Source organism: Sinocyclocheilus rhinocerous, unplaced genomic scaffold (assembly GCF_001515625.1).
Source record: "Sinocyclocheilus rhinocerous isolate Xijiao unplaced genomic scaffold, SAMN03320098_v1.1 scaffold1462, whole genome shotgun sequence".
NCBI classification, from domain to species: Eukaryota; Metazoa; Chordata; class Actinopteri; order Cypriniformes; family Cyprinidae; genus Sinocyclocheilus; species Sinocyclocheilus rhinocerous.
Genome location: NW_015639843.1, coordinates 175,080 through 189,953, shown reverse-complemented (window position 1 = coordinate 189,953; position 14,874 = coordinate 175,080). Strand labels below are relative to the sequence as shown.

General features: G+C 34.0%; 1 protein-coding gene across 2 annotated transcripts in view; it reads right to left on the bottom strand.

The window, feature by feature from the left end:
• LOC107752199 (E3 ubiquitin-protein ligase Itchy-like) overlaps window positions 1-14,874 on the bottom strand; it is a 33,465-nt gene that overhangs the window by 7,055 nt on the left and 11,536 nt on the right. For both annotated transcript variants that reach the window (XM_016568096.1, XM_016568097.1), the window contains exons 3-19: window positions 13,188-13,329; window positions 12,840-12,964; window positions 11,615-11,749; window positions 11,483-11,528; window positions 10,561-10,733; window positions 9,575-9,770; window positions 8,368-8,463; window positions 7,185-7,359; window positions 7,039-7,102; window positions 6,627-6,711; window positions 6,099-6,227; window positions 4,617-4,689; window positions 4,037-4,108; window positions 3,754-3,842; window positions 1,891-2,050; window positions 1,592-1,725; window positions 680-820 (exon numbers count right to left, since the gene is read on the bottom strand). In XM_016568096.1, coding sequence (XP_016423582.1) covers window positions 680-820; window positions 1,592-1,725; window positions 1,891-2,050; window positions 3,754-3,842; window positions 4,037-4,108; window positions 4,617-4,689; window positions 6,099-6,227; window positions 6,627-6,711; window positions 7,039-7,102; window positions 7,185-7,359; window positions 8,368-8,463; window positions 9,575-9,770; window positions 10,561-10,733; window positions 11,483-11,528; window positions 11,615-11,749; window positions 12,840-12,964; window positions 13,188-13,329 — 2,035 coding nt within the window. The remainder of the gene's footprint in view (window positions 1-679; window positions 821-1,591; window positions 1,726-1,890; window positions 2,051-3,753; window positions 3,843-4,036; window positions 4,109-4,616; window positions 4,690-6,098; window positions 6,228-6,626; window positions 6,712-7,038; window positions 7,103-7,184; window positions 7,360-8,367; window positions 8,464-9,574; window positions 9,771-10,560; window positions 10,734-11,482; window positions 11,529-11,614; window positions 11,750-12,839; window positions 12,965-13,187; window positions 13,330-14,874) is intronic.

Genomic DNA, 14,874 nt, shown 5'->3' with positions numbered 1-14,874 from the left:
TATGTATGTATATATATATATATATATATATATAACAATTTATCATTTAATATATAATACATATATAAATATAATTTATATTAATTTAAAATGTTAATACTTTTAAATAATTAAAATATTAATTATTTTATATTTATTTTATTTTATTAAATATAAATATTATTTCTATAAATAATATAAATTCATATATCATAACTAAAAATGTACATAAAAATTAGATTATTTATATAAATTATTAGATAAATATTTTTTTTATGTAATTAATATGTAAATGTAATTTCAATTTTTAAAATGTAGTTTTTAAATAAATGTATAATAGGTAAGTTAATGCAACTTTTAATATATATATATATTATGCAAAATGTCACAATTAGGTGTCTTAGAGGCAGCATAAATTTGCTGTTTACTTTTTGACATGGCCTTAAATTGTTACCTAGATAATCAGCTCACTAGAGTGACGGCATTGAAATGAGGGAAATGAAAAAGCAGACTGAGCTCCTCCTTTATAATATCATCACTAACTGGACTTTGACAAGTAAAATGAAGATAATCCTTTGTAACAACAACAGCATGACCAGTACTAAAGCATCTAGAGGGCTTTATGTGTGTCAGCGTGGGGTCTGGCTTTATTTAGCATCCAGAGTGTTTCTTTATGAGACTTAGACGGGCAGAGCGGCACCTGATGTACTCCTCTTTGTTCTCCTCTGTGACCTGGATGTTCCCGCCGTCCGGCTTCAGCTCGTGAGTCGACACCTCACCCAGGATCTCCTTATCCACCGAGAAAAACATCTCCAGCCCGCACTCCTCGATGTTATTATCCCTGACACAACACGCACACACACAGTTAGAGAGGCATTCACGACTGAAATCAATCACGCTGAGCTGCATTTCAGACGTGATTGGGCAAAATCACCTTTTATTTTTACATTTTTTTTACCACTATAATAAATAATTAAAATAATAATTTGCTATTTATTCGATTTTTATTTGGAGGTCTAAACACATAATACTTAAATACTTAAGTAATCAATGCAACTTTACTCGGAAATTTAAAGTGGACGTTATATAAAGTGGACTTTATTTACATATCTAGTAGTAGTAGTAGTAGTAGTAGTAGTAGTAGTAGTAGAAGTAGTATTAAGAAGTTAGAATTTATGTTTATTTTTGGAAGAAAAAACATTTTATATAGTAAATAGATAAATACATACATACAAAATACATACATGCATACATATTCATTCATTCATTCCAATAGAATAAATTAAAAACACAATTATATGATATACATAAATCTATATATTTAAATGTTATTTTTATTTAATATATATTAAACATTATATATATAAAATATATAATTCATAAATTAAAATGCAGATTTTTTTTTATTACGTATATGTTTCGTTTCATGTATGTTACATTATGTCATGAATATTATTAAGTATTTTGTTCTTTTTTATTTTTAAATATTCTTTAAAGTACCTTTTGGTATATATTACAGTACCATGGTACCACATACACTTCTGTAGGACTTTAATGCATTATACTTATTCGTAATGAATATTCATGCATTCAGTAAAGCTGGTAAACTGACTTGATCCAGATGAGCGAGTTGTAAAACTCCGGGTCGATGGACTCCAGGTCTTTCAGAGCCAAGGGCTTGTTCAGGATGCGCTTGTAGAACGGGAGCGAGAAGCCCGTATCGATGAATTTCCCATGAAACAAGGCCTGCAGGAAGCACAAAGAATAAATGCTAAACAGGCATCATGGAGATTTTTGCCATTATAATGTTCCTGAATGTCCAAATCCAGTTAAGAAACAGAAGCAGTTGTTTAATATCGCACCACTTAAAATACAATCTGACACTGACCAAATATGGCAAGGCAGCATTACCATGGCGATGAAGCGTCCAATGAACCGGAAGTATTTGAGGTGGTCGGGGTTGATGTAGGAGGCGGGGTTTATCTGGAGGCAGTAGTTGTCTTTGCCAGCGTATTCAAACAGGCAGTACATGGGGTTCAACACTTCGTGAGACAACAGGAAGAACCATTCCCTGCACAAAACACACAACACGCTTTATTTTACAGTATCACACTGGACACAAGCAATGCAGTGTGATGCACCAAACCTAAATCACTCCTAAACAACTATAAACCACTGCATCAGAGCATGAGAGGCCTCAACAATCTGGGAAAGCTTTTTTCTTTAATTAGCATATTTACATTTGGGTTTACTCTTTATAGGAACCAAATTAAACCTCTTTCAGTAACCATAAAGTGAACTTCAGTGTTAGTATCACTGAGACGCAATAAAAATGTACAAAAAAAAGTATGTGTATATTTATTATGTATATATAAATACAAACACATGCATGTATATATTTAAGAAAAATATGTTATGTTTATATAATAAATATATTAAATAATATAATATAAAATATAAGAATATGAATATATAAATGAATAAACATGTCAATATTTTCTAAATGTATACTGTATGTATGTGTATTTATGTATACACATAATAAATAAACACAGTACACATACATATATAATGTAAACAAAAACTTTTATTTTGGAGGAAAGCTTTTTTCTTTAATTAGCATATTTACATTTGGGTTTACTCTTTATAGGAACCAAATTAAACCTCTTTCAGTAACCATAAAGTGAACTTCAGTGTTAGTATCACTGAGACGCAATAAAAATGTACAAAAAAAAGTATGTGTATATTTATTATGTATATATAAATACAAACACATGCATGTATATATTTAAGAAAAATATGTTATGTTTATATAATAAATATATTAAATAATATAATATAAAATATAAGAATATGAATATATAAATGAATAAACATGTCAATATTTTCTAAATGTATACTGTATGTATGTGTATTTATGTATACACATAATAAATAAACACAGTACACATACATATATAATGTAAACAAAAACTTTTATTTTGGATGCGATTAATCGCGATTAATCATTTGACAGCACTAATACATATATATGTATATATATACACACATATATATACATATACATATATAGTTTTTAATAAATTTTTAATTAAATTTTACTTTTAGTTATTTTTAAGTTTAAAAAAAACTAGCTGAAATAAAACACTTTGATGTTTTATTTTATATGCTCTTATTTTATGTTTTATTTTTTTTCAGTTAACATTTATTTTAAGTAATGATAAAGTTTGTATTTATGGTTTTAATTTTAGTTTCCGTTTTAGTTACCTATAATAACCCTGGAGAAGAGAGTTTAAAAAAATATATAGCTCCACTTGAGTTTTAATTGGGCACATTCCCACTGTTTCTGACCAATTCTATGAATAATATGACTACAAAATTATGATTACAATAATAATTGTGATTTTACTGTGATTATTATTAAATAAGATATTAAACAAAATAAGAAATACATTGTAATATTGTAACTGTAGTAATAATTAAGTATTCAATAAGCAACATTATCTTATAGTACAACTGTAAAATTACAATACTAATGTTACAATACTTCAAATTATTTTTTTTTTGGACTTTGAACAAATGTGCTTTTATTTTGACAGATTGCCAGCAATTAAAGTATCTGCTGATGGTTTCAGAGTGCATATATTTAATTAATTTGCAGACTGCACAATTTGACAATCGCACTAATCCATATTTTGATATATCGTGCAGCCCTGCTCTAGAATGCTTTGATCTGGTCTTTATTCTTCAGAAAGAGAGAAATATGAAACTTGCCTGGCCACGCCTCCATAGTCAAGCCCCTCCTCCCCGGGGAAGATGATCCACAGCCTGCGCCGGAGATCCTGAGAGCTGAAGCTCATGATCTGCAGGGAGACACCAGAACAACGTCATTTCACATCTCAGAGACTCCAAACCGTGCAGATGTCTGACGTGTTTAAAGACATTTACAGGCTCCACGCTATGTCTCTGATCTGGTTTTTAAATGCTGGAGCTACTAGCAGAAAAACACCACAGTATTACAGCAGTCATGGGTTATTTTAAAGTTAGACTGCGTTACCTGCTGGAACGAGTCTTCAAACAGTGTTTTGCGGCTGACGGTGATCTTTATGTGCTGTGGCATTGCTAATTGCTGTAATGAAAAATTCAAACAATCAATTTAATTTTTAAAAATAAATATTTTAAATATAACTGAAGTAGTTATAATATCCATTTGGGGTCCTTTTTGAAAACTTTACCCGTAGGTCATCCAAGATATACATGAGTGAGTTTGTCTCTGTCTTCATCAGATTTGGAGAAATGTAGCATTGCATCACTTGCTCACCAATGGATGCTCTGCAGTGAATGGGTGCCGTCAGAATGAGAGTCCAAACAGCTGATAAAAACATCACAGCTGTTTGGACTCTCATTCTGACAGCACCCATTCAAGGTGAGCAAGTGATCGCTACATTTCTCCACATATGATGAAGAAACAAACTCATCTACATCTTGGATGGCCTGAAGGTGAATACATTTTTCAACAAGTTTTCTTTTTTGGGTGAACTATTCCTTTAATATTGTTCTGACCAACTTCTGATATTTGTTCATTAAAACTTCAGAATTTCTCCATCCATAAAAACACAACTGAAGGAAATCCTCACCTGACACCAGAATCTGAAGTATTGAACTTTGGCTTTGAAGTCTCGTACGTATGTGATTTGAGGGCCATTCTCACTGAAGGGAAGGAAAGAGTGAAATTATTTATGATGCAAACACAATATACAGTAAAACTGCTTCATATTTTGTTTAGGACTCAATCTAAAGCACCACAGCAAAATATCTTAATTTAATGTTAAATATGAAAATCACTAAAATTGCTGTGCATGCTAATCCTTACTGGTTACTTCTTAAATGCCCTCAAACTGTACACAGAACAGCTGAAACTCATTCACGTGGTGAAAACATCCTAATAAAAGTCTTATCTAGATGCCCTGAGCATTTATTCTGACGCTAGTGACGGGTAACACTGAGTGCAGATGTTTGTTTGTTGGGAATATTTTGACATCAGCAGCACGTCTCACATTCCTCTGACGTAGAGGATCGCTTTGTGCCTTCAAAACACTTGATGTGGATTAATACACACATTCTGAGAGAGGTGTGTTTGCATTCTCTGAGCTGAGTCATCACGGAAGATTATAATCGAATACAGCTTCACTCCTGAGGCACACAAACCCGTTTTTCCTGTTATGCATGTCATGACTGATGAACACGCACTGTCTCGCCTGAAAGAGATCACTGTGCATCTGTAAGCTAAACAAAATTAAGCAAAACAAGAAATTCCTCGGACCAGTCTCAAAGTCATAAATGCCATTTATAATGTGATTTATACATAATGATTGCAAAAGCATTAGATCGGTAAAAAGAAAAGAAAGCTGCACTGCTGCTGACATCATAATGCAACATTAAAGGGTTAGTTCACCCAAAAATGAAAATTAGGCTTTTTTTTTTATGGATGGGCGATTTTTATTTAACTTCTTTTGGACTGATGCATGCAACACCCGCTGAGTGGCATTAAACAGCTTGAAAGATCAAAGACAGTTTTTAATATAACTCCGACTGGATTCGTCTGAAAGAAGAAAGTCATATACACCTAGGATGCCTCGGGGGTGAGTAAATCGCAGCCTAATTTTCATTTTTTGGTGAACTAACCCTTTAAAGCTGCACTCCTGCTAACAACAAAATGTGACAGTTAACTGCTGCTGACATCTTAATGTGACAGTGAACTGCTACTCACATTATATTGCAACCATAAACACTACTCTACTGCTGAGATAGTAACGTGCTAGTGAACTGCTGCTGATATTATAATGCGACAGTGTACTGCTGCTGACATCATATTCCTACCACCATGAACACTGCATTGCAGCTAACATCATAACGCAACTGTGAATGCTACAGTGCTGCGAACATCATATTACGACCATGAACTCCTGCTAAAATTATAATGCGACAGTTGAACTGCTCCTGACATCATAATGCAGTGCTGGAAAACCTGACAGGGAAACCTGGCAGAACTGCATTATCTAGGCACGTCTGGGTAAAGACTGTCTTCTCGAAGTGTGTGCGGGGTTGTTTGCACTTACAGAGAGGATTTTCCAGTCCGTGGGTCGATGTAAGTGGTGGTTCTACGGGTGTGATCTACGAAGTAAGGGATGCCATCGACCGTAAACCTCATCTCCCAACCTTCCGGCAGTGGTTTCTCATTCAGCAAACTGCACAACACAGAAACAGAGCCATGAGCACACTTTAATAAGCATCAGTTTATGAAAAATGACTCAATGAGCTGGGCAATAATTACTTCTTTAAATCAATACTGTATTGCGCCTCACTATTAAATAAGAAATAAATGAATTTAAACGAAAAGATTTTGAATTTAAACAAATGTTTACATTTTTAAACAAAAAAATTAAAATTCTGAATTTTTTTATGTACATATTTACACTGCAGATGGAAATTACAACGTCCATAGACCAACAAGAAAAACTTCTCTGAAACTGGTCTTCCTTAATCACGGCTGAAAGTGGAGTGCATTGAAGGCCATTAATGTAAAAGTGCTTTATTGTTTCTCTCTGTAGATTGGCATTTTAGAGGAAAAAGACAGAGGATCTGACCCTTGTGTGCGCGGATCCTCCCACTGCGTCGTTCTGGTCGAGTGATGAACAAAGTAAACTCTGCCATTACTGTCCGTTCTCTTCTCTGAGAGCAAGACAGGAGGAGACACCAGGAGGAAAGTAAGAAGTAATGGAGCCAAGATGTGATTAAGCCTTTGCAAACTTCAACTCAGAGCCATTTTCAACATTTGAGCTATTTTCACCAGCTGGTTTACACGGTGCAAGCGCTTCTCATTTGTTAAATTGGGACACTGAAGGATGTACCGGCTATATTTAGTGCTGCTTCGCAGGTGCAGATAATAAGGTTACCAGAACAATAAAAAGTAGCTGCTAGTCCAGCATATTACAGAAGAGGGTACAGTTTTACAGCAGTTTTTCCATGCAACGAAAGGAAAGTTTGTCTCTCTCTCACCCCATCCGTGTGGTAGAGGTCCCAGCGGGTCAAACTCCTTATTCTGGGTGGCTGAAGCCTGATCCTGCAGCATCAGGAGAATATTATGGCTAACTGTGTGTATATGTTAAAATATGAAGATAAATGCATGCGTTTAATTTCCTCACCCCAACGATGAATCTTTGGTTGAACTGCTGCATGGCTCCCTGCAGCTGACTGCGCTGGTGCTGCCACTGCTCGTAGTTTCGCACCGTCTCCATCGTGGGCCGCTGCCACGTGGTGGTTCTGCTAATGTGGTCCACAAAATACACCCGGCCCATCGGGTCCACACGCCTCTCCCAGCTACGAGAGAGAAGTCCATTTGAGGCCAAAAATATTTATGCATTTACATTTTCATCAACATTTCAAACAATATTGAATAGTATTTATAACACCTCCTAAGAAATGTGTCGTTAAAAAAAACAACAACAACAATAAAACAAAAAAAGGTAACGGCAACTTTTTCTGAGAATCTGACTGAGAATTCCGAGAATCTTTTCAACTGCTAGATATAAACTCAGAATTGCGAGACAAACTCGCAATTGCAAGAAAAAAAAATCTGAATTGTGAGGAAAAAGTCAAAATTGCGAGAGAAAAAAAAAATCAGAATTGCGAGATCTAAACACATTTCTGAGAAGTCCAAATTGTGAGATTGTGAGAAACTTGCAATTGCAAAAAAATAAAATAAAATAAAAAATACAAGATTTAAATTCAGAATTGCGAGAAAAAAAGTCAGAATTGCGCAATATAAATTTGCAATTGCGAGAAAAACGTTAAAATTGCGAGAAACAGTCAGAATTGTTAGATCTAAACTCACAAATTCTGAGAAATCCAAATTGTGAGATTGCAATTGCAAAAAAAGCCCAGGTAGCCCACCAACTAGTCAATCTTGAAATTGTTTGTCAGTATTTCAAGTACTAGTACACATCCCTATTCACAGTGCAGAAAAGGTGGTCCTAAAACAAATAAGCTGCATTTTCTTAAACAAAATATCACTTCCTTTGTGGTGAAATATGACCTGGACATGTTCTTGGTTTTGTAAAATTCACTTAGGCCATTTGGCAGTTGTTTTCTATACTATATATTTCAGAAAAGTTAGAGTATGTGAAATAGCAACTCTCTAATAAATGAGATCTCGTGTTAAAACATAAAACCTTCATCACTGTCCAGTTCCTGAACTATTAACCTGAAATATCCAAACTCCACCATACTGCACTGCACTGACTCTGTGTTACAGTTTAAATATATTATGCATAGTACATTCTTCTAAGGGTGTGTCCAGTAATTCAATGACAGAGGAGAGTTTCTTACTCCGTTGGCAGAGGCTCCGGTCTCTCCCACGCCGTTCTCTTTTCCACATGGTCAACATAATACACACGGCCATTCTGATCAACCCGCTGCTCCCAACTACACACACACACACACACACACTACAGTTAGTGAGCGAACCATATGGGCACTGATATCAAGATATGGCTGATATATAATTCAGTTAAAGTCACAATGTGTACGTTTTTGCTGCATTTTCAAAACAATAACAAAGGCAAAACTTGATGATGCTATGAAGGAGGATGTTCATGGATAAGGTAATTAATTTTAAAAAATGTATTACCTTTACCTGTACCTTCCACAGTTATTCAAACAGCGAATAAATTATACAGAGAAAGCGAGCTAAGAACATCTACATTGTCAAGAACATTTTGACTGAGTTCGATCTAGTGTTATGGATGGGCGATTTTTATTTAAGTTCTTTTGGACTGAAGCAATGTAAATCGCAGTAAATCGAAGTAAATCGCAGCCTAATTTTCATTTTTGGGTGAACTAACCCTTAAAGCACTCTCAAAAAACTCCCCTTATAATCAGTAAAGCTGTCTGTACACGGTTTTATGAATTAATCTCTTTCATCATACGTACATCTGCACTTTGTTGTTTATGATTATAGAATTCGTGAGAGCTGAATTCAGTCAGCGAGTGCATGCAGTGAACAAAAACTCATCTGAATGCCTCTGATTGGCCATTGCATTCATAAGCGCAACAGACTCGTGTGTGATTGGTTATAATGCACAACACTGTAAAACGCGTTAAAAAATCATGGGCAACATTGAGAAGTTCTAAATTTAATGCTGCGGTCAACACTTTTAATTTCATTTTATTTGCGACAGCCGTAATGGACTTAGTTTAACAGTACAGCAGAATCTGTGTCCGTGTGTTGCCACAGCTTCTACAAGTGGAAACTGAGGATATGTGGATATTACGTCATTGATAGGCGACAATGACCAGGGACCAGCCATTATTTAAAATTGGAATTTACAAATCCTACAACATAAGTACACAACTGCATGAAATATATCACGCTATGCAAGTAGTTTTTGGACATTTTATTACGAAAATCTTACATACTGTGTCTTTAAATGATTGAAAATTTTCAAAAACAAAGCATGCATTTTCTGTTGACAAGCAATTTGTAAATTGGGGAAGTGATGTAAGGAGGAACCGGCGCTTCTGTTTACTGACGTACCCAGACGGCAGCGGACAAGGGTTGACCATGCTGGGAATCCTGCTGGGGGCGGGGACTACGCTGAGGGACGTCCTACCAGGCTGCTCCACTGTGGGGGCGGGACTAGACTCCGGGGCTCCACCTCCAGTGGGATTCCGAACCGGAGTGTCTGAACGGGACGAATCGCTGCCATCAGGAAATGAGCCGGTGGAGGAAGCTGCAAAGAGGGGGAAAATTCACCACCATTTCCTCTAATTTTTTTTCAACAACCAATACAAATGCAGAGCAGGACAAATACATGCATACTTTAATACAAAAAAATATATATTTTATTCTATTTACATCAATTTCTATTTCAAATAAACGCTGTTCTTTTGAACTTTCTATTTATCTGTGAATCCTGAAAAATAAAATGCATCACGGTTTCCAAAAAATAAAAAAATAAATTAGGCAGCACAGCTTTTTTCAACATTGATAATAATCAAAAATGTTTCTTGAGCTGCAAATCAGCATATTAGAATGATTTCTGAAGATCATGTGACACTGAAGACTGGAGGAATGATGCTGAAAATTCAGCTTTACATCACAGAAATAAATTACATTTTTAACAGATATTCACACAGAAAACTATTTTAAATTGCAAAAATATTTCATAATTTTACTGTTTTTACTGTATTTTGTATCAAATAAATGCAGCCTTGGTGAGACTTCTTTCAGAAACAGTAGTGAGTATACATGATGTACAGTAATACAAAATTAAATGAACATTTATTTTATATTATATTTACCAATAATTATTGCAATAATTATTTATTAAAAAAATGGAAATTACATACTTCTGTTAATAGGTCATAAAAGATTCATTATCAGCTGATGCTGGCCAAAAATAAATAAGCCTGGATAATATTTTGTCTTTTTTTGACTTCCTTTATGACTTGATCCAACATGTTTCAATATGAAAAAGTAGAGCATTAAACAGCTAAATGCTATAACCGAATGCGTCTCACCTGGGGAGGACGTGGGTCTGCGTGGGGTCGGTGGCGGAGGTCGCGAGGGTCGCGGAGGTCTCTGGGGTCGCGACCCTCTGGATGACGCTGAAGGAGAGTCCATGCCGTTCACACGGCCTTTAGGAGCCGACGGCTGCTCCTGGCCATCTGTGACCGATGGAGACGGGTCTCTGCTTCTCCAGAGAAAGAGACAGGACATCAGGCAGAGATGTTTCATTCAAAACCATGTACGCAAACTGATTAGAGACATGTGACATTCCTCAACCAATCACAGCCTCCCTTCATTTTTGGTAAACTCAAATGAATGTTGGCACAAGCTGTGTTTTCATCTAAAGATGCAAATTTAACTTATGCACAAAACTGGAATATCGCACAAAACTTGCGAATAAAGCACCGTTTCCATCCAACGAGTCAAAAATAACAAAATTGGCACTTCCTGATGAACTGGCCCAAAATATCTCTAAGAAAACTATATAATAAATGACTCGCATCTCAGAGAGAGCAGACGTAACACAATAAATGCAGTCATTGCTTTCAGAGAAAATTATACAGAAATACTTCGATGACAGACTTTCCTCAGGCATTTCAGAGCGACCAAAACAACAACAAACAACAAACAATATAGATGCAGTGAACGAGATCAGTTCGCTGGTTAGTCAAGTTAGCGCAAAGTCACATGACTTTTTCAATGCGCATGGTGGAATTTATTCGGTAAATGTGTTTCCATCATAGTCTGTGCGCATATGTTTTTTAAGTGCATTTTTAGAATTTATGCGCATCTTGGCGTTTCCATCCAGCGTTTTTTTTATGCAATATTCCAAAATGCGCATAAAAATAGGTGGATGGAAACATAGCTACAGTAAAAGAAACTTTCATTTACACTTTCACTTTGATAGTTATTTAATAACTAATATGAAGATACCTTCTGCTTGAGTCGTCATTTAGCTCAGATTCCCCATTTAAAGTATCTGGAAAACAATATCATTAGTTATTGGTGCTCTTTTTAGTGTAATAAATAAGTAGCACTGTTATTGAGGTGACTGGAGCGACTGACTCTGGTTGTTGGCCTCGGCCGACTGGAACATTTCAGGATCCACCTGCAGACCGTCCAAACACACGGACAGATCGCCGATGTTATCAGACTGATCTCTGTCTGCGCACAGCTGCAGCGTCTGCACCACCTCACAGACTGAAAGAGACACAACCAAAGAGACACGCTGATGAAGAGAAGTTCCAAACTACAACAATCAGTGTTAAAATGGCACTCAACTGCAGAAAAATAAATGAAAAAAAATATTTTATAAAAAAATTATATTTATATTTTTACATTTAAATTATTGAATGTTTTTTATATTGTATAAACTAAACTGATATTTTTTAAAATAATATATATCATCAATTATACATAACAGAATAATTTATATGTAACAATTATTTAAATGTATATTGTATAGTATAAATTATTTTTACAATATAGCATAATATTCTTTTTATAAATATTCTTTTTTCAATTTTCAAAGTTTATTTTTAGACTTTTTATTTTTATTAACATATCTATATATTGAACATATATTATAAAATTATGTAATATAATATTTATATTATACAATTATATTATACAACACAAATTATATAATTTATAATATAATATCAATTTTTTTAATTTTAAATTTGTGTATGTTTATATATAAAACCTTATCTGTCTAACATCATAACTCCTGTTGCAGCTGGTAAACATGTTACGTGAAAACCGTAAATGCAGAAAATTAAATAAAACACTACTTATATTTTTTAATAATTACATTAATATTTTTACATTTAACTTATTTGTATTTTTAATTACTTAATTAAAATGTCTACATATATTCTTAGATTTATATTACATAAATTATATATATAATTTAATCACTTATATTATACAATTATATAAATTAGAAACATTTAAAAAAAATGTATTGTGACATTTTAAAGTTCATATTTAAAACATAAACATGTACACGTTTAAAGTGCACAATCACTTTCTGATCTAGTCAGTCCAATACTATAATTCCTGTCAGAGCTAGTGAACGATGATATATCCAAGCAGCATTTAGACAACAGAAATGATGACTCAGAGAGACAAAGTATTCATGTAGATGCCGTCATTTTTGCTTAAATAAATAAAACAGAGGGGCTCCAGTGATCAACACTATGCAACAAACCCTGCTAATAGAGCCAGGCTTGTGCTGCGCTCTTTAATGTGGTTCCTGTGATTAAAGCGGCAGAGCACAAACACTCACTCTTCATGTCATGTGATTTGAGCGTCTCGCTGACGTCGAGGGTGGCCACACCCAGCAGAACGTCCGACTTCAGCGTCTGGTGACTCCAAACACGGAAGATCAGCTTGCTGAACGGAGTCACAATCCTAACACACAAACACAAACAACCGCTAGACTTGGCAAACAATAGAGTATATAATAGAGTCCACAGTCAGTTCTGACGTCACTAACAATCACTTCACGTCGAGAAGATGAAAGCGGTTTAATAGAGAATTGAGCCGCATGACAATGTGCATCTGAAGTTAACTGAGGAACTGGTAGAGCCTGTGCGAAATCAAAAACACAGGGCTGAGGTCACACCAAACTCACACAGTGAGCGGCTGCTTCCATTTGGGCGAGTGTGTGTTGTTGCATTTCTCCGTCTTTTTGGACTGGCCGTCCACACACACCTCCACGTACGGACTCGGGCCGAACCAGTTCTTCTTGTTGTCCTTGAGTTTGGCCGAGATCACTGCAAACCCAGAGAACAAACGGTCAAAACGGTCATAAAAATGCACTTTTTAAACACAATTGTGTTTTAAACACATATGTGACCCTGGACCACAAAACCAGTCATAAGGGTAAATTTTTCGAAATTGAGATGTATACATCATCTGAAAGCTGAATAAATATTTGGCTGAGATACAACTATTTGAAAATCTGGAATCTGAGGGTGCAAAAAAATCTAAATATTGAGAAAATCATCTTTAAAGTTGTCCAAATGAAGTTCTTAGCAATGCATATTACTAATCAAAAATTAAGTTTTAATATATTTACGGTAGGAAATTTACAAAATATCTTCATGGAACATGATCTTTACTTAATATCCTAGTGATTTTTGGCATAAAAAAAAATCGATAATTTTGACCCATACAATGTATTTTTGGCTATTGCTACAAATATACCCCAGCGACTTAAGACTGCTTTTGTGCTCCAGGGTCACATATTTGTTTAATAAAACATCCATAAAAATAAACAAGGTTTTTTGGCCCTTTAAAAATGAATTTCTAACAAACCCCATTGTTTTTTTGTGTGTTTTTTTTAGAATAATAAAACAATTCAATTTCACATAAATTGCTAATATATAAAAGGAACAAAAAAAAAATAGTAATTGTTTGATAATTACCAGTAATATATTTTAAATGTAAATATACCAGGGTTATAATAGTTACTAAAACTATTAAAATATTTTTGCTAATTTAAAAAACTGAAATATAATCAAATCTAAATATTAGATGAAAATTAGACATGTTCCCTTGGCAACTGAAATAAGTTTAAGTGGAAGCAATTACTGGAAATAAACTAAAACTGAAATTAACATTAAAATAAATTTAAAACAATAATGAAGAAAATGACAAAAGCACATAACAAAATTACTAAAAATGTAACTAAAATGGAAAAAAAAATTAAAGTTAATTCAAAATATTAATAAAAGCTATAATAGTATTTAAATAAAATAAAAAATAAATGAAATAACACTGGTTTGTACCTATTATGAAACATGAGATATTATGTTCACTAGAGCAAACTGTCATCATTTGTTAATGCTATCTGAAACAATTAAGATTAAATAAAATCTTAAAAATAAAATGTTTGTATTTGTATTCACTTTAGGTTTTTTTTTTTTTTTCAAAGTTACAAAATCCTACTAAACAAAATTAATGTTGTTCAGTAGTTTAGTAGGGTTTATGCCATTCAGCACAAGCAGAGAAAGAAACTTTTAATATATCAGAGAACTATTAGGAAGTTTACAAACTTTCTTTATTAAACAGAAAAAAGTAACCTTTTAATTAGAGCCCGACCGATATGGGTTTTTTGGGGCCGATACCGATATTAGGGAGTAAAAAGGCCGATATTGATATATCGGCCGATATTCTTTGTGTATATTATAGTACAGTACCAGTCAAAAGTTTGGACACTTTCCCATTCGTGTGTCCAAACATTTGACTGGTACTATATATAGAATACAGTATATACATAAACAGAATATATATATATATATATATATATATACATT